The 25,383-nt window shown below is 49.4% G+C and overlaps 1 protein-coding gene and 1 pseudogene across 5 annotated transcripts; one reads left to right on the top strand and one right to left on the bottom strand.

Annotated features, from left to right (window-relative positions):
- Positions 1-7,540: 7,540 nt before the first annotated feature.
- On the bottom strand, positions 7,541-7,858 carry LOC112610086 (annotated as a pseudogene).
- Positions 7,859-20,377: 12,519 nt separating this feature from the next.
- Positions 20,378-24,234, top strand: GGT6 (gamma-glutamyltransferase 6). 5 transcript variants are annotated; one of them, XM_025362710.1, is made up of 4 exons: positions 20,378-20,812; positions 21,422-21,624; positions 21,740-21,835; positions 22,712-24,234. In XM_025362710.1, exons 1-4 carry the CDS (start codon positions 20,673-20,675, stop codon positions 22,867-22,869), a joined length of 597 nt encoding a protein of 198 aa, XP_025218495.1. In that variant the 5' UTR covers positions 20,378-20,672; the 3' UTR covers positions 22,870-24,234. The 5 variants fall into 5 exon arrangements, with proteins under 5 accessions (XP_025218495.1, XP_025218493.1, XP_025218492.1 ...); XM_025362708.1 differs by having other exon boundaries at positions 22,122-24,234; XM_025362707.1 differs by having other exon boundaries at positions 21,722-21,835; positions 22,122-24,234.
- The last annotated feature ends 1,149 nt before the right edge of the window (positions 24,235-25,383 follow it).

Below are 25,383 nucleotides of genomic sequence, written 5' to 3'. Positions count from 1 at the left end.
GCTTCCTCAAAAGCATTGTGGAGACTAACTGGGGCTGGGGCTGGCAGGGGAGGTCTCAGAGGCACCAACCCCTCCTCGGCAAGGCCTGGAGGTGCCATCAAGCTGCCGCTTCCCCTATAGCCCCCAGCTGTATCTTGATTTGACAATCTGTTCCAGCTAGGACCCCTAACCCTGACTCATGGGTCCCCTCGCCAACAGGGTAATGCCTGAGGGGGCCATTCAAGGCCCTTCCTAACCAGCCCCCCACCCACCTCTCCAACCCCCCTTTCTCAGCCACTGCCGCCCACAAACGCACAAACACAAAACTCTTTCGCGCTTCTGTGATTGTGCCTGGCCTTCTACTTCTCAAATGGACACATTCCTGCTCATTCTCCAGATCAGGGTCCAGCTTAACCACCCCCTCCTCTGGGAAGCCCTCCCTGATAAAGCCTGTCCTTACCTCCTTACCTCCACTAACCCCACATGGTGTCCACGAGGACACATCCCTCCTCACACTCCCCGTCTTCCTCCTCCAAAACAGAGCTTGTGTTTCTCAAGCAGTGGTCTCTGTTTAGGGTGTGTCTGTGTGGGCCACCTGCCCCCCATCAGGCGAGGGGTTCCCTAAAGGGCAGGACCCATCTCCTTGTCCCTCTGTCCCCATCACTCGCCCGCACTCCATCAGCCAATGCTTGATGAATGAGTGAATGAGTGAACTACTGAATAAACCATGGATGACAAAGAGGAGAAGGGAGGGAAGGGAAGCAGGAAAGACCCCTCTGTGTCTCCTGAGCCCACGGTAACCGCGTGGTGTCCCAGTGGGCGGGAAGGCGGCAGGGGCAGCTCAGGCCAGGTCTCGGTGACATGGCTCGGCCCTGGGCAGCAGCCAGATCGGTCACCCTCATTCTTTCCAGATCAAAGTTCCCCCAGGGAACAGCCTGGAACCTGACACTGGCACCGGGAGGGTGGAGCCAACTGGCCCATGCAGGAGGAGGGCACCGTAAGGCCGGGCGCCTGTCCCCAGATCCAGGGACACCAGGCCAGCAGCCAGGAGGGACTGGATACAATATGCACGCTTACTCCAGCCCCAGCTCAGCCCCACCCGATACAGGGCCGCACGGGTAGTGGGAGGAACCCCTGGCTCCAGGTCTTTTTGACTTGGACTCCCCAGAGCTCTAATCCCCCATGGCCAGGGACTCGTTCCCTGCACGGCCACCTCCTGCCACCTCCTGTACCAACGTTGACTCACCCCAGCCCCATCTCCCGAAGCCTCACTTTCAGATGCCCTCCAGGTACTTCCCTCCACCTCCCAGTCTCTGTTTCTCTGTCTTTGCGCCTCTCTGTCTTGGCTCTCTGTATTTCTTTTTTTACTTTCTTTATTTTTATTTTTTTTTTGGAGATAGAGTCTCGCTCTGTCACCCAGGCTGGAGTGTAGTGGCACAATCTCTGTTCGCTGCAACCTCCACTTCCCGGGTTCTAGCAGTTCTCCTGAATCAGCCTCCTGAGTAGCTTGGGACTACAAGTGCCCACCATCACGCCTGGCTAATTTTTCTTTCTCTTCTTTTCTTTTCTTTTCTTTTCTTTTCTTTTTTTTTTTTTTTTGAGACGGAGTCTCGCTGTGTCCCCCATGCTGGAGTGCAATGGCGCGATCTTGGCTCACTGCAAGCTCCGCCTCCCGGGTTCACGCCATTCTCCTGCCTCAGCCTCCTGAGTAGCTGGGACTACAGGCGCCCGCCATCGCGCCCGGCTAATTTTTTTGTATTTTTAGTAGAGACGGGGTTTCACTGTGTTAGCCAGGATGGTCTCGATCTCCTGACCTTGTGATCCGCCCGCCTCGGCCTCCCAAAGTGCTGGGATTACAGACGTGAGCCACCGCGCCCGGCTCTTTTCTTTTCTTTTCTTTTCTTTTCTCTTTTCTTTTCTTTTCTTTTCTTTTCTTTTCTTTCCACATGTGTGTTTTTAGTAGAGATGAGTTTTGCCATGTTGGCCAGGCTGGTCTCGAACTTCTGACCTCAAGTGATCCACCCACCTCAGCCTCCCAAACTGCTGGGATTACAGGCCTGAGCCACCACGCCCAGCCTGTATTTCTGTATTCCTCTGAATTATTTGTTCTCTCCTGGGTCCTGTATCCCTTGTTCTCTATCTTGCTGTGTCTCTAGACATAAAGAACCTCAGTGCGGTGGCATGGTAGCCCTCTCCTCTAAGGAGGTAGCTGTCTTCACGTATCTCCCTCCTCTCCAGGCCCTGGTCCCTCCAGCCTGCAGGGAACAGATCGCTCCTGACGGTGGGCTGGGGATGGGAGAGAGTGGGAGAGAGACCCCATTGCCCCTGCTGCAGCCAGGCCTCCTTGGCAGTCTCAGACTCTTGCGTCTGAGTCTAGTGAGTAGGCAGGGGGGAAGTGGGCAGAGCGTGTCTGGGTCAGAGGGCTGGTGTCCCCAAGCAAGGCCCTGAGTCTGCCACTCTCCGATCCTCTCCCCTTCCACTCTGGCTGTGGAAAAGCATGCCACTGTCAGAGGGAACATGGACTTCATGCCCCCCACCCTTGTGTGCAAGCTAAGGCAAGAGGGCACGCGTGAGTACACACAGCAGAGAGATCCGCAGGACTCTGGACCCCAGTCACGGCTCACCACTCTTTGGGCCTCAGTTTCCTTATCTGTAAAATGGGGATCATAAATCAGTTCATGTTTGTAAGTCCCTTACAAAGGCACTTATGTCTGATACATAGCGATCACACACACACACACACTCACACACGAAAATTAATGAATATGCATATATGTTAAAATAAAAACTAGAGGTTGCTTTCACCTTTGTCCTGTTGCCCCAGGCTGAGCTGGACCTAGGTCACCAACAGGTCCAAACAGGCTTGATGTGAGTCGTTGTTATGCAAGTTGAAGAATAACACACAGCTCTAGGGTATGTGCATTTCTGCAGATCTGCTTGTGGAACAAAATGTAGCTAACAGCAGCTGTATCACACACGTAGATAAGTTACAATGCTTCTGATTGAGATCATGGAAACCATTCCTTCTGCTTCAAACATATAGACACGAGATCTCTTAAAAAGTAATAATGACACAAACATGATCAATAACAAAAGATAGACAGTTTTGTAGACCAAAAATGGAGACTTCTCCTTAAGAGAAAGGAGACAGGAGCTGGCAGGGGACACAGGAGCTGGTATGGGCAGTCTCTGGGGGCGGGGACGACAGCAAGGCTGAAGTTGGAGGAGATGGGCCACGGTGTAGATGCCCAGCAGGACTGGGGCCTGAGCCTGGCTGGCACTGGGACCCATGCTGCCAGTTAGTGAGCATCAGCCAGAGTGGCTACACCTCCTCTCCAAGGTCATGGCGAAGACCAAGCCACGTGCCTGTGGCTCAGTAGAGCCACCAAGCTCCCAGGGACTGTCCCAGAAATGCATCACTCACATGAAGTGGAGACCCACAGCAGACATTTCTGAGGAAACCTCTGGCTGGAGCCCAGCCCAGTATCAACCAAGCTGAGGCCACTAACAGATGGCCTTGGTTTTTACAGACTCTCCAGATAACCTCACAACCTGAGAGCGCTGAGGAAGACCAACCTCATGAGAGCAAACAAACTCAGCAAACAGGGGAACTGATCATTGAGAAAATGGGTTTAGAGCTCCCTGAAAACCGCTTTAAAGAAAGTATCTTTTTTTACATTTTATTTTATTTTGAGATGAGGTTTCATTCTTATTGCTGCGGGAGTGCAATGGCAAGATCTCAGCTCACTGCAACCTCTGCCTGCCAGGTTTAAGTGATTCTCCTGTCTCAGCCTCCTAAGCAGCTGGGACTACAGGTGTGCGCCACCACACCTGACTAATTTTTGTATTTTTAGTAGAGGTGGGGTTTCACCATGTTGGTCAGGCTGGTCTCAAACTCCTGACCTCAAGTGATCCACCCGCCATGGCCTCTGAAAGTGCTGGGTTTACAGGCATGAGTCACCACGGCTGGCCTTAAGAAAGTATCTTTAAAGTCCTCAGAGAAATAAAAAGGGTGCAGCAACCATGAAACAAGAAAAGGAAGTCAGGCTCACTCATAGGTGGGAATTGAACAATGAGAACATTTGGACACAGGGTGGGGAACATCACGCACCGGGGCCTATTGTGGGGAGGGTGCGGGGGGGAGGGATAACATTAGGAGATATACCTAATGTAAATGACAAGTTAATGGGTGCAGCACACCAACATGGCACATGTATACATATGTAACAAATCTGCACGCTGTGCACACGTACCCTAGAACTTAACATATAATAATAAATAAATAAATAAATAAATAAATAAATAAACTGCTTAAAAAAAGGAAGTCATGAAATAAGAATAGGACAAATGACAAAGATTCCATTAGAAATCTAGAGAATTAAAATTACAGTAAAATCAAACCTTAAAAGGCAGGTTGAATATCTGATCAAACACAGATGGGGGAAAACATAATCCAGCACTAAAAGATAGAAAATATGGGCCCGGTGCAGTGGCTCACACCTGTAATCCCAGCACTTTGGGATGCCGAGGCAGGTGGATCACTGGAGGTCAGGAGTTCAAGACCAACCTGGCCAACATGGTGAAACCCCATCTGTACTAAAAATACAAAAATTAGCTGGGCACAGTGGCACACACTTGCAATCCCAGCTACTTGGGAGGCTGAGGCAGGAGAATCACTTGAACCCAGGAGGCGAGGTGGAGGTTGCAGTGAGCCGAGATCATGCCACAGCACTCCAGCCTATGCAACAGAGCAAGACTCCATTTCAAAAAAAAAAAAAAAAATTATGGGTGGTCCTGATATGAGGAAAAGAGAAAGGGAGCAGGAAGACTGCAAAATACTGCTGAGATAAATTAAAGAAGACCTAAAGAAATGGGGAGATAGACCATATTCATGGACCTTAAGACTCAACATTGCCAATTCTCTGCAAATTTATCTATAGAGTGTCACTATCCCAATCAAAATTTCTGGAGGCACTCATTCTTAAAAACAGACTAGTTAATGCTAAAATTTACCTAAAAAATTTTTTAAATAAGAAATATGGGCCAGGCGTGGTGGTTTATACCCGTAATCCCAGCACTTTGGGAGGTCGAGGAGGGTGGGTCACTTGAGGTCTGGAGGTCAGGAGTTCAAGACCAGCCTGGCCAATGTGGTGAAACCCCATCTATACTAAAAATACAAAAAGTTAGCCAGTCATGGCGGCAGGTGCCTGTAATCCCTGCTCCTTGGGAGGCTGAGACAGGAGAATTGCTTGAACCCAGGAGGTGGAGGTTGCAGTGAGCTGAGATTGTGGCACTATACTCCAGACTGGGTGACAGAGCAAGACTCTGTCTAAAAAAAAAAAAAAAAAAAAAAAGCAGAAAGAAAAAAAGAAACACATTGGAGGACAAAACTATTCAATTTTGAGATGTATTATAAAGCAATAATAATCAAGATAGTGTTCTCTCACTGTAAGGATAAACAGGGATATCAATGGAACAGAATAGAGTCCAGAAATAAGCTGACAAACAGTCAGCTGATTTTATCCAATGGTAACTCAGTGGGAAAAAGGATAGTATTTCATATAAATAGTGCCAGAATAATTAGATTACCTGTATGCCAAAATTAAATTTAAAAAACCTGACCTTTACCTCACATCATACCCTAAAATGAATTTGAAATAAATCATAGACCTAAATATAAGAGCTAAAACCATAATACTTCTAGAAGAAAACATAGGACAAAATCTTTGTGACCTTGAGTTAGGCAAAGATTCCTTAAATGGGAAACAAAAGCAAAATGATAAATAGAACGTTACCAAAATTTTAAAGTTCTGACCTTTAAAGATGCTTTTAAGAAGATGAAAAGGCAAACCACAGATTGAGAGAAAACATATACGGAAAATTTGTTTAACTGTTCAGTTAACAGGGTTGCTAAAAATAAATACATTTAAAAAATAAATTTAAAAAATAATCATGTATCTGATAAAGGACTTGTATCCAGCATGCACAAGGAACTCTTAAAATTCAGTAGTAGGCCGGGCACAGTGGGTTATGCCTGCAATCACAGCAGTTTGGGAGGCTGAGGCGGGTGGATCACCTGAGGTCAGGAGTTCAAGACCAACCTGGCCAACATGGTGAAAACCCATCTCTACTAAAAATATAAAAATTAGCTGGGCATGGTGGCAGGCACCTGTAATCCCAGCTACTCGGGAGGCTGAAGCAGGAGAATGGCGTAAACCCGGGAGGCGGAGCTTGCAGTGAGCTGAGATCCGGCCACTGCACTCCAGCCTGGGCGACAGAGCGAGACTCCGTCTCAAAAAAAAAAAAAAAAAAACACCACCACCTCAGTAATAAAATAAAATCACCTGATTTTTTAATGGGAAAAAGATTTCAACAGATATTTCAGCAAAGAAGATATATGAGTAGCAATAAATGAATAAAATGATGTCCAATATCATTTATTTATTTATTTTTTTTTTTGAGACGGAGTCTTGCTCTGTCGCCCAGGCTGGAGTGCAGTGGCCTGATCTCAGCTCACTGCAAGCTCCGCCTCCCGGGTTCACGCCATTCTCCTGCCTCAGCCTCCCGAGTAGCTGGGACTACAGGCGTCCGCCACATCGCCCGGCCAGTTTTTTGTTATTTTTTAGTAGAGACGGGGTTTCACCATGTTAGCCAGGATGGTCTCGATCTCCTGACCTCGTGATCCACCCGTCTCGGCCTCCCAAAGTGCTGGGATTACAGGCTTGAGCCACCGCGCCCGGCCTATGTCCAATATCATTAGACATGAGGGAAATGGAAATTAAAACTATAATTAGATAGCACTACACACACACACACACACACCCCTTAAAAACCGACAATACTTAAGTGTTGCCAAGAATACAGAGCAACCGGAATGTTCATCCCATGCTGGTGGAAAAGCAAAATGGTAGAGTTATTTTGGGAAATAAATTGGTGGATTTCTTGCTGAGTTAACCATATACTTAAAATATGACTCGGCAATCTCACTCAGATATTTATTCAAGAAGAATGAAAACATACGTCCCCACAAAGGCTTGTACACAAATGCTTATAATGCCTATATTCACTATAGTAAACAATTGGAAACAATCCAGTCTATGTCAATGGGTGAATCGATACATTGTGGTACATAGATACAATAAACACTACTCAGCAATAAAAAGAAAAAACAGATGCACTGAATGACATGGATGCTTCTCAAAGGCTTCATGCTAAGTGAAAGAAGATATGAACAAGTACATCTTGTATGATTCCATTTACAATATGTAAGTCCTCAAAACATGATTTCTTAGGTAAAGACCAACATATACGGATCAAAATCAGATGAGTGGTTGTCAAGGAGCAGAGGTAAGGGGTGGAGCAAAGGGGGACTAGGAAAATGCTCAGTTGTTGGAAATGTTCTTTGTCTTTTTTTTTTTTTTTCAGGTGTTAGAACGAATGTTTTATTGTCATCCAGATGGCATTTGGGTTTATAGTCTTCATACTTTGTATTTTTTTTTTTTAATTAAAAAATTACAAGTTTTAAATAGCCAATGGCTGGTGATGTTTTCAGAAAACACGATTAGACTAATTCATTCATGGTGGCTTCAAGCTTTTCCTTATGAGCTCCAGAAAGTTCACCCACTTTTTGTCCCTTCTTAAAAAAACTGGAATGTTGGCATGCATTTGACTTCACACTCTGAAGCAACATCCTGACAGTCATCCACATCTGCTTCAAGGAATACCACGTTGGAATACTTTCCAGAGAGGGGATAAAGAAAGGCTTGATCATTTTGCAAGGCCCATACCACGTGGCTGAGAAGCCATCTACTACAAGTTTATTGCCTGTGGCATCCAAGGCTTCCTAAAAAGCAACCTCGCTCTCGACCTGCTTCACCATCTTGGCTGCTGAGATCTGACGAGCGGCTGTCTTTTTTTTTTTTCTTTTTAAATAGGAACTGACTATTTTCATTTGTAGCCTGTTACCCCATAATTCTTTAGGATGTTCAAAGTTGGAGTGACCATATGCCTGTCCCTGTTCCTCTTGACACTCAGTGAGCAGCCATCTGAGTAAGTGGAAGTGTCATATTTGCTCCAGGTATTATGTCAGGAGCCTTAAATCCAGAATTTGCTGGATTGAGTCTTTTAGCCCAATAGTTTGCCACCATTGCCAGATTTGGGAGCATCCGAGAAGAGACTTCAAATCATAATGGGTTGGTGCAGGGCTCCCCCATACTCAAAAAACTGTCCGTGTGTTTTCCGGGCAAGCATCTCTTTCTCCTTGAATACAACAATCTTGGTTACAACTGACGGCAGTGCAATAGATCGGTCCATACGCTGATCTAAGAACATCTTGATAATACAATATGTTGTCATTCACACTCTAGCAGCCACTAGCCTATAACCTGGTCGAGTAGCTCTTTTTCTGGGGACTCGAATTCTGTTGTCAAAGCAAAGACCAGTGATCCCACCCACGGTCTCGAATTAAACCAGTTAGTCGCCAGCCCTGCGTTGTAACTGAGCGACAGGTTGGCACCATCCCCGTGTGTTGGTCTTTGGAGAGACACCATCAGGGTCTTGAATCATTTTTGAGCCTGGAGACTATTAGCACGCATTTTATCCCTCAACTCCGCCACTACATCGCCCACCCGGTCACAACCATGCCAAGGTACAGATGATATCTTGAAGGATGTGAGTTCCGGGTCCTTCCCTTTGAGGATTTCACCATACAGTGCTTTGATTTTGTTCTTTCCACTACTGGAATCGCAACATACAACTCCCTGGAGAGTCCTACAGATAAGAGATTCTCACGTAACACCTCAAACAAAAAGCAGAGAAACACCTAACTTGCTGTGATGGGGTGAGGTGTTATCAATGGGTTGGATCGAGCATCGATTTGATGCTCTAAATCTCCTACTTGACCAGTGCCAGGACATGGTTCCTCCACATAGGTTGGGTACTGCCCAAATTTCCCACCTAGTTCAAAGGACTTTCGCCCAGGAAATGGTCATGCAGAGGGAGGTTTGGAGCTGTCCACGGGGTCCTCCACGGTGAACTATAGTGTTGGCTGCGGGAGCGATCGGTTCCTTCGTTGTCTATTTAATTGTGGCGTCAGTTGCTGGCAATATACACAAAAATTGGTGACTTTTACTTTATGTAAATTATACCTCAGCTGGGCACGGCAGCTCATGCCTGAAATCCCAGCACTTTGGGAGGCTGAGGTGGGTGGATCACGAGGTCAGGAGTTCGAGACCAGCCTGACCAATATGGTGAAACCCCGTCTCTACCAAAACTACAAAAGTTACCTGAGCTTGGCAGCGGGCATCTGTAGTCCCAGCTACCTGGGAGCGGGCTTGGCAGCGGGCGCCTGTATTCCCAGCTACCTGGGAGGCTGAGGCAGGAGAATCGCTTGAACCTGGGAGGCAGAGGTTGCGGTGAGCCGAGATCATGCCACTGCACTCTAGCTTGGGTGACAGAGCAAGATCCGTCTCAAAAAAAAAAAAAAAAAAATATATATATATATATATATATATATATATATATATACCTACCTCAATCAAACTGATTTTAAAAATCCAAGTCCTGGGCCGGGGGCGGTAGCTCAAGCCTGTAATCCCAGCACTTTGGGAGGCCGAGATGGGCGGATCACGAGGTCAGCAGATCGAGACCATCCTGGCTAACACGGTGAAACCCCGTTTCTACTAAAAAATACAAAAAACTAGCCGGGCGTGGTGGCAGGCGCCTGTAGTCCCAGCTACTCAGGAGGCTGAGGCAGGAGAATGGCGAGAACCCGGGAGGCGGAGCTTGCAGTGAGCTGAGATCCGGCCACTGCACTCCAGCCTGGGCGACAGAGCGAGACTCCGTCTCAAAAAAAAAAAAAAAAAATCCAAGTCCTGGAACAGTGGCTATGCCTGTAATCCCAGCATTTTCGGAGGCCGAAGTGGGAAGATTGCTCAAGCCTAGGAGTTCAAAACCAGCCTAGTGAACATGACAAGACCCCACCTCTACAAAAAAAAAAAAAAAATTTAGTATATGTGCTGCCGAAGCGATCACACAAAAAAATGTTTAATTTGGTGCATGAGAGATGTGCTGGCTGATAGTGGTTTTGATCATACATTGAAGAGAGTTGGCTGCATTGGAAACTGGTACCCCTGAAATCTATATCGCAGGAAAAGGATATGTGATTGTTTCCTATGGGCCAGATGTGAGCTATGCGGGAGGGAGAACCAGCATCAGGCCACATTAAAACCTGCCCAACCTTGAGCAAGAGCTATTAAAAAACAAAACAAAACAAAACACAAAGACTAAAACCTGCCCAGGAGCGCCACCTGGAGAGAAAGATGCGGCCCCAGCAGCAAGAAACTGAGGCCTGAGCTCCATGTGAGCCAAGAGGAGTTCAGTTATACCCAGGGAACTGGAGGTGAGACCCCAATAATGGGGTCGGCTGGAGGTCTTGGAAGGACTTAAACAAGTCCCCCAATAGATAAAGAGTCAGCTATGTACAAAGTCCAAGAAGCTTCCGTACCAGCTCGTACAATACAAAATCAGATCTTTCCTGCCCCTTTCTTCCTCTTCCCCGGCTATGTCAACCCTGGGGGTACAAAGGCAGCCACGTGAGTGAGGAGGAGAAAATCCCAGGGCATAGGAGCAGGTGTGGGTTGGGGGTACATTGAGAAGTTAATTTGAGTCTCTCTCTCCTCACCGTACCCTTTCTTACACACACACACACACACACACATACACACACACTTTTCCTGTTGCATGCTGCTTGCCCAAAACAGACCGAGAAGGTGCAAGGGAGAAGTTTTTAACTTTAAATGGACTTTTACATTTGGGGGAGGGGCTGTGGGGTGTTTTGGAGTTTCTTTTTTTTTTTTTTTTTTTTGAGACGGAGTCTCGCTCTGTCACCCAGGCTGGGGTGCAGTGGCCGGATCTCAGCTCACTGCAAGCTCCGCCTCCCGGGTTTACGCCATTCTCCTGCCTCAGCCTCCCGAGTAGCTGGGACTACAGGCGCCCGCCACCTCGCCCGGCTAAGTTTTTTTTGTATTTTTAGTAGAGACGGGGTTTCACTGTGTTAGCCAGGATGGTCTCGATCTCCTGACCTCGTGATCCGCCCGTCTCGGCCTCCCAAAGTGCTGGGATTACAGGCTTGAGCCACCGCGCCCGGCCTGTTTTGGAGTTTCTTGGCTTACACCTTTTTTTTTTTGCATTTTTTCATTGTGATACAAAATACACAACACAAAATTTACCATTTTAACCAATTTACATGTATATGAATCATTTCAGTGGCCCCAAATATGCTCACGCTGTTGCGCAGCCATCTGCAGAAGCTGTTCGTCATCCCAGACAGAACCCCACACACTAAACAACAAGTCCCCGCCCGCCTCCCCCAGCCCCTGGCAACCGCTGCTCTGCCCTCCAGCTCCATGAAAGGGACCACACTTATTTTTTAAATTGCAATTATTGAAATGAAACTTTTTTTTTTTTTTTTGAGACAGGGTCTCACTCTGTCACCCAGGCCAGAGTACAGTGGTGCGATCTCGGCTCATTGCAACCTCTGCCTCCCAGGTTCAAGCGATTCTCCTGCCTCAGCCTCCTGAGTAGTTGGGATTACAGGCACCCACCACCATGCCTGGCTAACTTTGTATTTTTAGTAGAGATGGGGTTTCAACATGTTGGCCAGGCTGGTCTCAAACTCCTGACCTCAGGCGGTCCACCCACCTTGGCCTCCCAAAGTGCTGGGATTACAGGCGTGAGCCACTGCGCCCAGCTGAAATGAATCTTTTATAACTTGAAGTGACCCAAAAACTTTTTACCAAAGGAGAGTGTCCCAAAAAGACATGGGCCTGCCCTATGTTCCATTCAAAAGAACGACTGGGTGACACAGCGCGAGACTCCGTCTCAAAAAAAAAAAAAAAAAAAAAAAAAAAAAAAAAAAAAAAAGAACGGTGATGGGCCATCCCCACAAAACAGATTTGAATGGAGATTAGGAGATTAAAATAAAGGCAGACTGCGAGTCTTATTTGTTCAACCTCACAGCTACACAAAGGAGAGATTTATTTCGCCCATGTGACAAGAAATATAAAGATCTAGAGTCCAGGGCACAAACCACTGGTTGAGAGGTGAGGAAGGCCCAGCCTCCGATTAGCTGCCTGCCGCACTGTCCTCAGCGCAGCCGTGCCGTCCCCAGGGCCCAGGCCTAGAGTTGGAATTCCAGCAGGAAGAAAGGGAAAGGGCAAAGGCTCTTTGGAGAATTGGGAAGATCATTCCTGTGTTCTGTGGTTCAATGGAGGGACCTGGTTGACAAAGCCTGCTCGAAAGGATCTAGAAGCGAGAAGTGGTGGGCTCAGTAGCTCACGCCTGTAATCCCAGCACTTTGGGAGGCTGAGGCGGGCGGGTCACCTGAGGTCAGGATTTGAGACCAGCCTGGCCAACTTGGTGAAACCCCGTCTGTACTAAAAAATGCAAAATTAGCTGCTTGTGGTGGCGCGCTCCTGTAATCCCAGCTACTCAGGAGGCTGAGGCAGGAGAATCGCTTGAACCCAGGAGGTGGGGGTTGCAGTGAGCTGAGATCGTGCCACTGCATTCCAGCCTGGATGACAGAGTTAGACTCTGTCTTAAAATAAATAAATAAATAAATAAATAAATAAATAAATAAATAAATATATAGAATCGAGAAGCGGCACAGCAGAGTCTCTCGATAGGGCCAGACTGGCTAATGATTCTCATCTCCAAATCTCTGAATACTGAAGTCATACACACATATGAAAAGGCCTGGGGAGGGCTGGATGCAGTGGCTGAAACTCAGCCTATTTAATAATTCCCAGTTAGAAAATCTAGGCCAGGCGCAGTGGCTCACATCTGTAATCCTAGCACTTTGGGAGGCCAAGGTGGGCAGATTGCCTGAGCTCAGGAGCTCGAGGCCAGCCTGGGCAACAAGGTGAAACCCCATCTCTACTAAAATACAAAAAATCATTAGCTAGGTGTGGTGGTACACACTTGTAGTCCCAGCTACTTGGGAGGCTAAGGTGGGAGAATCACTTGAATCTGGGAGGGAGAGGTTGCAGTGAGCCCAGATCCCACCACTGCATTCCAGCCTGGGTAACAGAGCGAGACTTTATCTCAAAAAAAAAAAAAAAAAAGAAAAAGAAAAAAAAAAAAAAAAAAAGAAAGAAAGAAAGAAAAGAAAAGAAAAAAGGAAAAAGAAAATCTAGATGCTTTGGGAGGTGGTGGGCTGATTGGCTGAACCCAGGAGTTTGATGCCAGTCTAGGCAACATAGTAAAAACTCATCTCTACTAAAAAAAAAAAAAAAGTTGGACGTGGTAGCTCAGGCTGGTAGTGCCAACTACTTGGGAGGCTGAGGTGGGAGTATCACATGAGCCCAGGAGGCAGAGGTTGCAGTGAGCTGAGATTGAACCACTGCCCTCCAGCCTGGGAGACAGAGTAACATGCTGTCTCACGAAAAAAAAGTGAGAGGTATGGGGTGGGCTCACACTTGTAATCTTAACACTTTGGAAGGGCAAGGAGGGAGGATCTTTCGAAGCCAGGAGTTTGAGACCAGCCTGGGCAACATAGCAAGACCCCATCTCTACAGAAAATGTAAACATTAGCTGGGCCTGGTGGTACATACCTGTGATCCCAGCTACTCAAAAGGCTGAGGCAGGAGGACCACTTGAACCTAGGAGATCAAGGCTGCAGTGAGCCACGATTGCACCACTGCGCTCCAGCGTGGGTAACGGAGCAAGACCCTGTCTCAAAAATAAATACATAAATAAATAAAATTTTAAAGACCTGGAGACAATTCTCGAACTGGCTGAGCTTAGGCCCCATGTTTGCCCTTGGCTATATGAGCAGGGAAGACTGAGGAAGGATCTGCTCCCTCAACTTCTGTAGTGGGAGAGAGTGGGGGAAGCAGGCACTGTTATTCACCCTGTTAAATAAATGAGCTGAACCTTGAGCCCTACGTTGTTTACTTCTTCACGACAGGACTGCTAGCTCAAAAACCCCCAAGAGCTAAACTCAGTTTTTTACACATCCAGTTGCTTTTAATTAAATAGCCCAAATAAATGTATTTCTAGCCACTTAGAGCCTGCCTGCTTTATATACTCTGCCAGACTGCACCCCACATCTGCTGGCCATAGAGAGGACAAACCCTGGGGCTATAACAGAGCCCAAGCCAGGGCTGCCCTTGGCAGTTCTTTGACCCAGAGACAGCCCTCCTCATCTAGACATGTAAACAGCCTCTCTGATACCCCTCTCCCCAGAAGCTCTCTTGTCTTCTCCTCTTTCTGGATGCTGGCCCCGCATCACTGTCCTTAGAAGGACGCCCGCTATGGGGGACTTCCCCTCACAGGTAACCCTGTCTCAGAGCCGCCCCAGTAAAGCTCATTGCATGCTACTGCCATCTCGTGGTCATTTTCCTCTAGGTCAGCCCCAAACCCTGGGACTGTTAATGACCTCAACTTCTCTCCCCAGGATTCGACACACAGTAGCAAGGAATAATTCCCTATTAGAAAATCTGGGCCGGGCATGGTGGCTCACGCCTGTAATCCCAGCACTTTGGGAGGCCAAGGTGGGCGGATCACCTGAAGTCGGGAGTTTGAGACCAGCCTGACCAACACGGAGAAACCCCATCTCTACTAAAAAAAATATAAAATTACCGGGCATGGTGGGGCATGCTTGTAATCCCAGCAACTTGGGAGAGGAAAACTCTGTCAAAAAAATAAAGAAAGAAAGAGAAAAGAAAAATCTGGACTAGGCACGGTGGCTCACATCTGTAATCCCAGCTCTTTGGGAGGTCAAAGTGGGCGGATCACCTGAGGTTGGGAGTTCAAGACCAGCATGACCAATATGGAGAAACCCTGTCTCTACTAAAAAAATACAAAAATGAGCCAGGCGTGGTGGTGCATGCCTGTAATCCCAGCTACTTGGGAGGCTGAGGCAGGAGAATTGCTTGAACCTGGGAGACAGAGATGGCAGTGAGCTGAGATCATGCCACTGCACACAGAGCGAGACTCTGTCTCAAAAATAAAAAAAAGAAAGAAAGAAAGAAAAAGAAAATCTGATGCTATTAGGGAGAAGAATAGAGGGTAGGCAGCAAGGAACCTAGTTGTGGTGGCACGCAGGTAATGTCTAAGGTAAACAAGACTCTCAGCACAAGACAAAGGCTGGGGCCCAAAGGCAGCTAGAATACTTTTGACAAGAGGTAAAAGCAGTGAATAAAGAAGTAGATGCTACCAGGAAAGAGACACCACAAGTGCCTCATAATTCATCCCTTCTGCTTTAGAAATGTAATCCCAGCACTTTGGGAGGCCGAGACGGGCAGATCACGAGGTCAGGAGATCGAGATCATCCTGGCTAACACGGTGAAACCCCGTCTCTACTAAAAAAATACAAAAACTAGCCAGGCGTGGTGGCGGGCGCCTGTAGTCCCAGCTACTCAGGAGGCTGAGGCAGGAGAATGGTGGGAACCTGGGAGGCGGAGCTTGCAGTGAGCTGAGATTCGGTCACTGCACTCCAGCCTGGGTGACAGAGCGAGACTCCGTCTCAAAAAAAAAAAAAGAAAAAAAGAAAAAAAATTTACAAAGCAATGGCGTCCTACTGGAATTGAACTTCCTTAGTCTGAGTCTTCCTCCTTAGTCCAGGTCTAAGACACACTCTTCCTGAGAGCCACAGGTCAGGAAAACACAAATGCCCTCTTTACCTGTGCAGAGTTTTTGAGCCAGAGTCCAACGTGATCCAGCACTGCTTCTGCCTCCCTGCTCCCGCTCCAAGCTGCAGATGCCGTTTGCTGCCCTCTAGGGACTCCTAGAAGGATATGCATCAGTCAGTGTTATTAACTGTAAACAAAAGACACTTCTGCCTGAGTTAAATAGAAAACAAATTTATGAAAAATCGGTGGGCACAGAAAGCGGATGGGGGGTAGAGATGTTGGAGAGCTAGCTCAGAGGCTATACAGCCAAGACCAGTGCTCAAAATCACATTGCAGAAATGTCTGGGGGAAGGCACCGCTGTCTCCACCTCATCTGAGCACCAGCTGCCATGGTGTATATCCCTGACCTTGACCATTAGATACTGTGTTGCCACAACTCTGAGGCAAGATTGTAAAGGTGCACTGCTGTCCCTACCAGGTAAAAGCAAATGACTTCGGAATTCTCTGGTTATTGGGATAAAGAACAAAACATTTGGCCGGGCGCAGTGGCTCATGCCTGTAATCGCAGCACTTTGGGAGGCCAAGGCAGGCAGATCACCTGAGGTCAGGAGTTCGAGACCAGCCTGGCCAATGTGGTAAAACCCCATCTCTACTAAAAATACAAAAATTACCCAGGCATGATGGCACATGCCTGTAATCCCAGCTACTCGGGAGGCTGAGACAGGAGAATGGCTTGAACCTAGGAGGCAGAGGTTGCAGTGAGCCGAGATTGTGCCACTGTGCTCCAGCCTGGGTGACAGAGACGAACTCCATCTCAAAATAAATAAATAAATAAATAAACTAAAAAATAAAATAAAATAAAATAAAATAAAAAAAGAAGAAAGCATTTTCCAGGAGCTATGTTGATTTTCCCCATAAAGAAACACCTAGAGGCTGGGCATGGTGGCTCACGCCTGTAATCCCAGCACTTTGGGAGGCCGAGGTGGGTGGGTCACCTGAGGTCAGGAGTTCAAGACCAGCCCGGCCAATGTGGCAAAGCCCTGTCTCTACTAAAAATGCAAAAATTAGCTGGGTGCTGTGGCGGGCACCTGTAATCCCAGCTACTCGGGAGGCTGAGACAGGAGAATTGCTTGAACCCACCCCCAACCCTGCCACATACACATACTTCATTGTCTCCATTCTATAGAGTCAAATCCCAGCATGTCCAAGAGGGCCAATTATAAAGTCAACCTGGGGAAAGGCTTACACACACATGGGGCCCATACTCTTCCTTGTTTCTCTTCTCAGGGGTCCTTTCTTGGTTAGAAGGGGCAGCCAGAGGCCAGGTGTAGTGGCTCAAGCCTGCAATCCCAGTACTTTGGGAGGCCAAGGCAGAGAGATCAGTCTGAGGCCAGGAGTTTGAGACCAACCTGGTCAACATGGTGAAACCCTGTCTCTACTAAAAATACAAAAATTAGCCGGTTGTGGTGGTGGGTGCCTGTAATCCCAACTATTTGGGAGGCTGAGGCAGGAGAATTGCTTGAACCTGGGAGGCAGAGGTTGCGATGAGCTGAGATCGTGCCATTGCACTCCAGCCTGGGCAACAAGAGCAAAACTCCATCTCAAAAAACAAAACAAAACAAAACAAAAAAACATCATCATGACTGAGACTCACTTTCAGAGAAGCTGATTCAATTGTCGTGGGAGTGGGAGAAAGGGAGGGACGAGGATATTGGTGTTTGGGTGTTTTCCAATTGCTACAGGTGATTCAAATTGCAGAAATCACTCGCTAAAGCGGTGGTTCTCAACCTTGCCTGCACATTGAAAACACCTGGGAAGCTTCAACACTGATGAAGCTACAATCTAGAGATCCTGATTTCGTTATTTAACTGGTCTGAATAGGTATTAGAATTTTCCAAAGCTTGCCAGGTAATTGTAATATGTATCTAAGGTTGAGAACCATTAGGATAAGAGGACAAATGAGGAAATGAATGGAGAAATTAACGAATCTACAGTCTTACCCTTCAGACTTCAAGCCACCCTTTGCGTGTGTGCACGCACACATACGTATGCATGCACACATACGTATGTAGATTATGCATAATAATCACTGGGGAGACTGAGGCTCACAGAGCAGAGAGAAAAGAATTCATGCTTTTGGAGGGACTGCTCTGTACTAAGCACTGGTCTAGATGCTTTAAATATATATATATATATATATATATATATATTTTTTTTTTTTTTTTCTCGCTCTGTCACCCAGGCTGGAGTGCAGTGGCGCGATCTCGGCTCACTGCAAGCTCCACCTCCCGGGTTCACGCCATTCTCCTGCCTCAGCCTCCCGAGTAGCTGGGACTACAGGCGCACACCATCACACCCAGCTAATATTTTTGTACTTTTAGTAGAGACGGGGTTTCAACATGTTAGCCAGGATGGTCTCAATCTCCTAACCTCGTGATCCACCCGCCTTGGCCTCCCAAAGTGCTGGGATTACAGGTATGAGCCCCCACGCCTGGCTGCTTTAAATATATTTTGTATAATCCTCAAAACAACCCTAGGAAGATAAATATTGTTATCCTCATTTTACAGAAGTGAAATCAAGACTCCCAGAGGTTAAATGTCTCGCCTGCAGTCATATATTCAGTTATTAGCAGACATGGGACTAGACCCAGTTCTCCTGAAGCCATTGCCAACCCCCACCCCTACCCTGAGTCCTAAAATGACTGAGTCCATCTGCCCCTGGAGCTACTTTGGCCTGAGCATGGATATCCCCAGAACCCATCTGCATCTAATTGGAGCTTAGCTAATAGGTCCAGAGCTGCAGGAACGAGAAGGGCCACACTAGGAAATGTTCCCAGAACCCAACCAGTGGAGGTCTTGTCCCAAAGAGCTTGTGAGGACCTAGCTCTAAGAGCAGAGGAATGTTGGCTGGGCAGGGTGGGGGCCGAAAATAATTCTGCCTGCTGGACGAAAGGAGCAATGCTAGGAGTCCAAAGGCCAGACTGAGGCTGGGGCAGGAGATGGGGGCAGCACAGAGCCGTAAGGCTCCCAGATGCCTTTTCTCAGGAAGGAAGGACGGACCTTCATTCTGAAATTCTAACCTTCTTACACTATGTTAACAGAAAGTGAAACTGAATTGTTTTATGACATAAATGTCATAAAATCATAAAAATGGTCATTTTGATTCCCATCTCCCAACCACTGGCAAAATGAGAAGGTGGCAACCCTAGGCTGCTCTATTTGGTTGGTTGGTTGGTTTTTTATTGGTCCAAGAAAAAAAAAAAAAAAGGAAACCAAAGGTTTCTCTGGGGAATGAGAGACAGAAACCAGCTAAGGGAGGAAACAGGAGGGAAAGACGTGAAGACAGCAGGTGTACACTTTTGTTTTAGATTGAAGGCGTGGTTCCAGGACTGGCTGTTAGGAAAGCACGTTCTAGACCCTACAGCTGGAGCCAGACTTTCTGGGAGGGGAGCCCAGCGATCTGACTTAACAAGCTGCCCAGGTGATCGTGACGCACACCAGCCTTAAAGAACCCCTGTACTTGCTTGTGAAGAGGCCGCGAGAAAGGGAAGCAGCTGGAGAGCCAGGTGGGATGATGGATGATTTGAAGGATGATTTTCATGGTTGTTGTTTTAATGTAGAAAATACATGAGCTTTTTCATTTTTACTTTTTTATTGAAAGACAATATTCATATAGAAAAGTACATGTCATCAATGCCCAACTTGATGCATTTTCACACTCAGGGCACTTGTGTCACCAACACTCAGATTAAGAAGCAACATCTTGGCTGGGCGTGGTGGCTCACACCTGTAATCCTAGTACTTTGGGAGGCCGAGGCGGGTGGATTACTCGAGGTCAAGAGTTCAAGACCAGCCTGGCCAACATGTCTCTACTAAAAATACAAAACATTAGCCAGGCATGGTGGCAGGCGCCTGTAATCCCAGCCACTTGGGAGGCTGAGGCAGGAGAATTGCTTGAACCCGGTAGGTGGAAGTTGCAGTGAGCTGAGATTGCACTATTGCACTCTAGCCTGGGCAACAAGAACGAAAATTCTGTCAAGAAAGAAAGAAAAGAAAGGGAAGAAAAGAAAGAAAGGAAGGAAAAGAGAGGAAAGAAAGGAAGGAAAGAAAGGACATCTCCAGCATCCCAGAAGCCCCCTGGTCCCTGCTCCAGTCACTATCTGACTTCTAAGGGCAGACTGTTGTTGCCTGTTTGTGTACTTTGTGTAAATGAAAGCATGTAGCGCGTGCTGCCACCTGCCTGGCTGCTTTCCCTCGTCCGTATGTTTGTCAGACTTGTGTGTACTATTGCATATGATTGCAGATTGCTCATTCTCACTGCTGCAGAGTGGTCCATTGTGACTTACATCATTCATTCCAGCGATAATGGGCATTTGGGCACTTTCCAATTTGGGGCCGTTACAAACAGCACTGTTTTGCAACAGGTCCTTGATGGGAAGCCCAACATGAACTTAGAAATGTTGGTTTCCAGGCTGTGGCGCTACCTTCTGGACAAAAGTCACAAAACACGCACAGGGAGTTTTGAACCAAGTTGCTCCCCAAAGAAACCCAGACCCAGAGTAGCCACAGGGTGAGCCTTGACCCCAGCCAGAGAGCGGACACCCCTACGCCAGAACCTAGTCACGTGCTGACTCAAGCACGTGGCAGCTCTGACCCAAGCCACCATGTAACTGTAGCTCTAATTCAAGTCCACAGTCCCTAAACTACAGTCCTGGGGGCATCCATGGGCTACATCCCCCAAGGGGAGGAGCCTAGCAGGTGCCTGGGTGTCAAGGTTGTGGCATTAGGGCTGAGCTCCTCGTCGACCTCACTGAGCTGTGACCCCTTACAGGCAGTCACCTGGGAGCCCTGTCGCGAGAGCTCCTCGGGCCTTGTGTCCTAATGAGGCAGGCTCAGATGCAGCCTCCTTGGCCCCGTGCCCTGCCCAGACCTGTTCTGGATTCCACCCCCACCCTTCCCCAAGGTCGCTGCCACCTCCCACCTGCCAGGCTTGGGCAGGGCCTCTGACACACAGCCGGGAAGGCTGGCAGGCAGGAGGGCTGGGGCGAGCACTGGGGGGCCATGGAGCTGGCAGCAGAGCCTGTGGTCTATCAGAAGCTGCTGCCCTGGGAGCCAAGCTTGGAGTTGGAGGAGGAAGAGGAGGAGGAGGAGACATCAGAGATGCTGGTTCCAAACCCCTGGAGGCACCAGGACTCTTCCAGGTAGGTAAGGGAGGGGTCTGAGCACCAGGCTCCCCAGGCTTGAGGTTGGCAAGTCCCTCTCTCTGAGCCCCTCAGGAGGACCAGGCTACTCCCCGCTGGGCTTAGCTCCAGGCACCGTCCGATCGGTTTGGGGGAAAACCTAGGCTGTAGCCCCAGACTTGGCCTGACCCAACCAAAAGTCTCTGCACCTGGAGGGACATCTGTACCAAGCCGGCCTCTGTCCCATCTGCTGCTCTGTCAATGGTCCCCAGCCCCCAAGCCCTGGTGCAGTAGGCACCTGCTGGGCAGGTTGGGGCCTGGCTATGCCTGGCTGGGCCTGCTCCCCAGCCCCTTCTCTCCTGCCTGCCACACCCCACTGGGTGTGATTGGACTCTGCCCCTCCAATGTCCCCTCCAGAGGATCCCTCCCTAGCTAGCCTGTTTCCCCAAGTGCTTTCCCACCTCCATGTCTTTGCCCAAGCTGTGCCCGCTACCAAGAAGCCCTTTCTCCTCGGCACACTTGTACTCCTCTTGTTAAATCAAACCTTTTGGGAAACATTCCCTGGGGTCTCTTGGGGTTCGTGGGCATCCCTCTGTCCCAGTCCTGGCTCAGGACACCCCCCGTCTACAGGAACAAGGCTGGTGGGCTGCCCGGAACCTGGGCCCGTGTAGTGGCAGCCCTGCTGCTGCTGGCTGTTGGCTGCTCCCTGGCTGTGAGGCAGCTCCAGAATCAGGGCAGCTCAACAGGAAGCTTGGGCTCTGTGGCCCCTCCACCCGGCGGACACTCCCACGGCCCTGGCGTATACCACCACGGTGCCATCATCAGCCCTGCAGGTCAGTGAGTGCTGGGGGCAGCTTGGGGGAGGGGAGGGTCAGGGGTCACCGGCCCAGCCCCCCTCCTTGCTGCATGACAGTGCCTTCCTTGCTGCAGCCACATGCTCCCACCTAGGCCGAGAGCTGCTTGTTGCCGGGGGCAACGTCGTGGATGCTGGAGTTGGAGCCGCATTGTGCCTGGCAGTGGTGCATCCTCATGCCACAGGCCTAGGTCAGTGACCCCTGACCCCAGACCACAACCCCAACCCACAGCCTGATCAGTGACCTGGAACTTAGGGAGTCAGTAGCCCTGACCTCAAGGCTGCTTAGTGAGCAGGACCTAGGGTTTGGGTGGCAGTCCCAACCCCAGGCTATGACCCTTGAGCCCAGGTCCGTGGGACCTTGACCTCAGGCCTGGTCAGTAACTTCTGATCCCAGGCTCAGTCAAGGGATCTTGACTGAAGTAAGTCAGTGACTCTTGACCTGCGGCTGCTGAGTGACCCCTCTGTCTCCTGCAGGTGCCATGTTTTGGGGCCTCTTCCACAATAGCTCCTCGGGCAATTCCACGGCCCTGACATCAGGCCCAGCACAGACCCTGGCCCCCGGCCTGGGGCTGCCCACGGCTCTGCCCACCCTGCACCTACTGCACGCACACTTTGGCCGCCTGCCCTGGCCACGCCTGCTAGTGGGCCCCACCACGCTGGCTCAGGAGGGCTTCCTGGTGGACACACCCCTGGCAAGGGCTCTGGTGGCCCGGGGCACAGAAGGCCTCTGTCCACTACTTTGCCATGCTGATGGGACGCCCCTGGGCGCTGGGGCCCGAGCCACTAACCCACAACTGGCAGCTGTGCTTCGCAGGGCAGCCCTTGCTCGCACCTCAGACCTTGCTGGGGACGCTCTTCTGAGTCTGCTGGCAGGAGACCTGGGGCTGGAGGTGCCCTCAGCTGGACCCAGGCCCACTTTGGAACCAGCACAGCAGCTACCTGTGCCCCAGGGCATCCTGTTCACCACCCCTAGTCCCTCAGCTGGCCCGGAACTGCTGGCACTGTTGCAGGCAGCCCTGCACTCCGGGGTGCCCATCCCTGACCCCTGCCCACCATTCCTGCAGACTGCTGTGAGCCCTGGGAGCAGTGCCCTGGCCGCCGTGGACAGCAGCGGCTCTGTGCTCCTTCTCACCTCCTCGCTCAACTGCTCCTTTGGCTCTGCACACCTGTCCCCAAGCACTGGGGTTCTGCTCAGCAACCTGGTGGCCAAGTCTACTGCTAGTGCCTGGGCCTGCCCCCTCATCCTCCGTGGCAGCCTGGATGACACAGAGGCCGATGTGTTGGGGCTTGTGGCTTCAGGGACCCCTGATGTGGCCAGGGCCATGACTCACACCATGCTCAGACATCTGGCAGCAGGGCCCCCAACCCAGGCCCAGCACCAGCACCAGGGGCAGCAAGAACCAACACAGCATCCCAGCACTTGTGGCCAAGGGACCCTGCTCCAGGTGGCAGCCCACGCAGAACACGCCCATGTCTCCAGTGTCCCCCATGACTGCTGCCCCTTCCAGGGGTTCTAACAGGATGGAAGTGGGTCTGGCAGAAGACAGAGTTATCTGAAGCACGGGGGCAGGAGCAGAGCAGATCCAGCAGCAGTCGAGTGTGCACCCGCAGGGTGTGGTGGCTCACACTTGTAATCTCAGCTCTTTGGGTAGACAAGGCAGGAAGACACCTTGAGGCCAGGAGTTTGAAACCAGCCTAAACAGCAGAGCAAGAACTCTTGTCTGTACTAAAATTTTAAAAATTTGCCAGGGGCAGTGGCACATGCCTGTTGTCCCAGCTGCTTGGGAGGCTGAGGCAGGAAGCTTGCTTGAGCTCAGGAGTTCAAGGCTGCAGAAAGCTAGGGTCACACCACTGTATTCCAGCCTGGACAACAGAGTGAGACCCTGTCTTTAATAATAATAATAATAATAGCCGGGTGCTGTGGCTCACGCCTGTAATCCCAGCACTTCGGGAGGCCAAGGCAGGTGGATCACCTGAGGCTAGGAGTTCGAGACCAGCCTGGGCAACATGGTGAAACCCCGTCTTTAGTAAAAATACAAAAAATTAGCTGGGCGAGGTGGCGTGCACCTGTAATCCCAGCTACTCAGGAGGCTGAGGCAGCAGAATCACTTGAATCCGGGAGGTGGAGGTTGCAGTGAGCCGAGATTGCACCATTGCAACCCCACCTGGGCAACAAGAGTGAAACTCTGTCTAAAAAAAAGAGTGTGTATCTATTATGTGCTCACTGCTGGCTCACGCCCCAACCTCTGGCCTTTTCAGTTACCTAAACTTGAGTTCTGGCATCCAGAGCTAACACAATCATTCTTCAGATCACCCACACTGGATGGAATCTCTAGCTGTTTTATCAGCTAAGAACATCAGGGTAATAAGGAAAAAGCAATAGGGCCTGGGGGTAGCCCTGAGTTCAGATCCAGCTTTCAGGAGGACAGTGGAGAGTGCAGAGCCTCTGCCTAGGCTTTGGGCCCCACGGAGCAGGACAGGCAGAGCCCAGGGTACTGTTGGCATCTCTGTCCTTCCCTTCAGGATACCCCTTACCTATCTTCCTCAACCAGACTGGGTACAAAATAAAGATCAAGTCTCCCGGAAACCAAGCGCCATTCCTGCTTCTTGGTTAATTTTCCATCAGCTTTTGAAGCAACTGGAGTCAGGGCTTCCCTGATGGGCAGCACAGGTGACCAACAACCAGAGAGGGGAGAGCCTGGGTTGACATCTTTCAGCTTCCCCCTGCTCCGCTCACCTCCTGCCTCCTGGGGCACCAGATGTGCAAGGTGAATGTTTTCATTTCACTTTCTAGAACAGACAGCAAAGCAGAGAAGCAGTTGAGAGGGTGAGAAGGTGCCCCAGGGGCTTAGGTACAAAGGGGTTGGAGTTGAGCATGTGGAAATTCAAGGTGAAGGTTAGCCCTGACCTCCCCCCAGGGTTAGGTCCTCTCTGGACCACAGCCCTCTATACACAGCTTCTCAAACCAAGAAGCAACGGTGACCAGTAGCACTTCCCCTCCCCTGCCATTGTAAAAGGCTTCTCTGATTTAATAGACCGTTTGGTCCCACCACCTCCACCTCCCACTCCCAAGAAAATTCTTCTCCATAATGGCATCACAATGTACCCAGTTATTTAGGTCCCAAACCTGGCATCCCCCTCATTTCCTCTTCCACGACATCCAAATCTATCACCCCCCCCCCACCTGCTCCACATTAGCCCAAATCTGACCTGTTCTCATTTTCCCTGGGTCCAGTTCACCAGTTTCTAAATGGTCTTCCCGTGCTTCCACCTGCGCAGACCTACAGTCCATCCCCCACACAGCAGCCAGCATCATCTTGTTAAAATGTAAATCAGATCCAAGCCTGACCCTGCATTAAACTCACCAGTGATTTCCCATCACCCTCAGAATGAAATCCTAGCCCGGGGCCTATGCAACCTTGCTTCTCGCCAGCCTCAGCCCCTCCAGCCCTGGACTCTTTGTAAATCGCAAGGCTTGGGATTTCGTCCCCTTAGATCCTTGCAGGAGTGCGGGGAAGGGGGGCCCTTCTTGTCACTCAGCTCTCATCCCAAACGCCACTTCCTCACAGAGGCCTCCCCTGACCAACCCCTCAAATCATTATTGTAGACCCTATTTAATAGTAATTAGCCGTGTTTTTAATGGGTGATGTATTCACGTTCCAGTGTTTAAAAAGCTCCTTCTGCAATTAGAATTGCATTTCTAATTCTCTTCATAATTATGATCCTTTTTAATGCA

This window comes from Theropithecus gelada, chromosome 16 (genome assembly GCF_003255815.1).
Source record: "Theropithecus gelada isolate Dixy chromosome 16, Tgel_1.0, whole genome shotgun sequence".
NCBI lineage: Eukaryota > Metazoa > Chordata > Mammalia > Primates > Cercopithecidae > Theropithecus > Theropithecus gelada.
Note: the sequence above shows the minus strand (reverse complement) of the source record. Positions and strands in the feature narration are given on the sequence as shown.

What these genes read in the sequence shown, in the direction of transcription:
- GGT6 (XM_025362707.1), top strand. Translation starts at nt 20,673, where the DNA reads ATGGAGCTGGCAGCAGAGCCTGTGGTCTATCAGAAGCTGCTGCCCTGG. An exon ending in TGCCATCATCAGCCCTGCAG is followed by an intron (nt 21,625 to 21,721) that starts GTCAGTGAGTGC and finishes TCCTTGCTGCAG; the next exon opens with CCACATGCTCCCACCTAGGC. An exon ending in TCCTCATGCCACAGGCCTAG is followed by an intron (nt 21,836 to 22,121) that starts GTCAGTGACCCC and finishes TGTCTCCTGCAG; the next exon opens with GTGCCATGTTTTGGGGCCTC.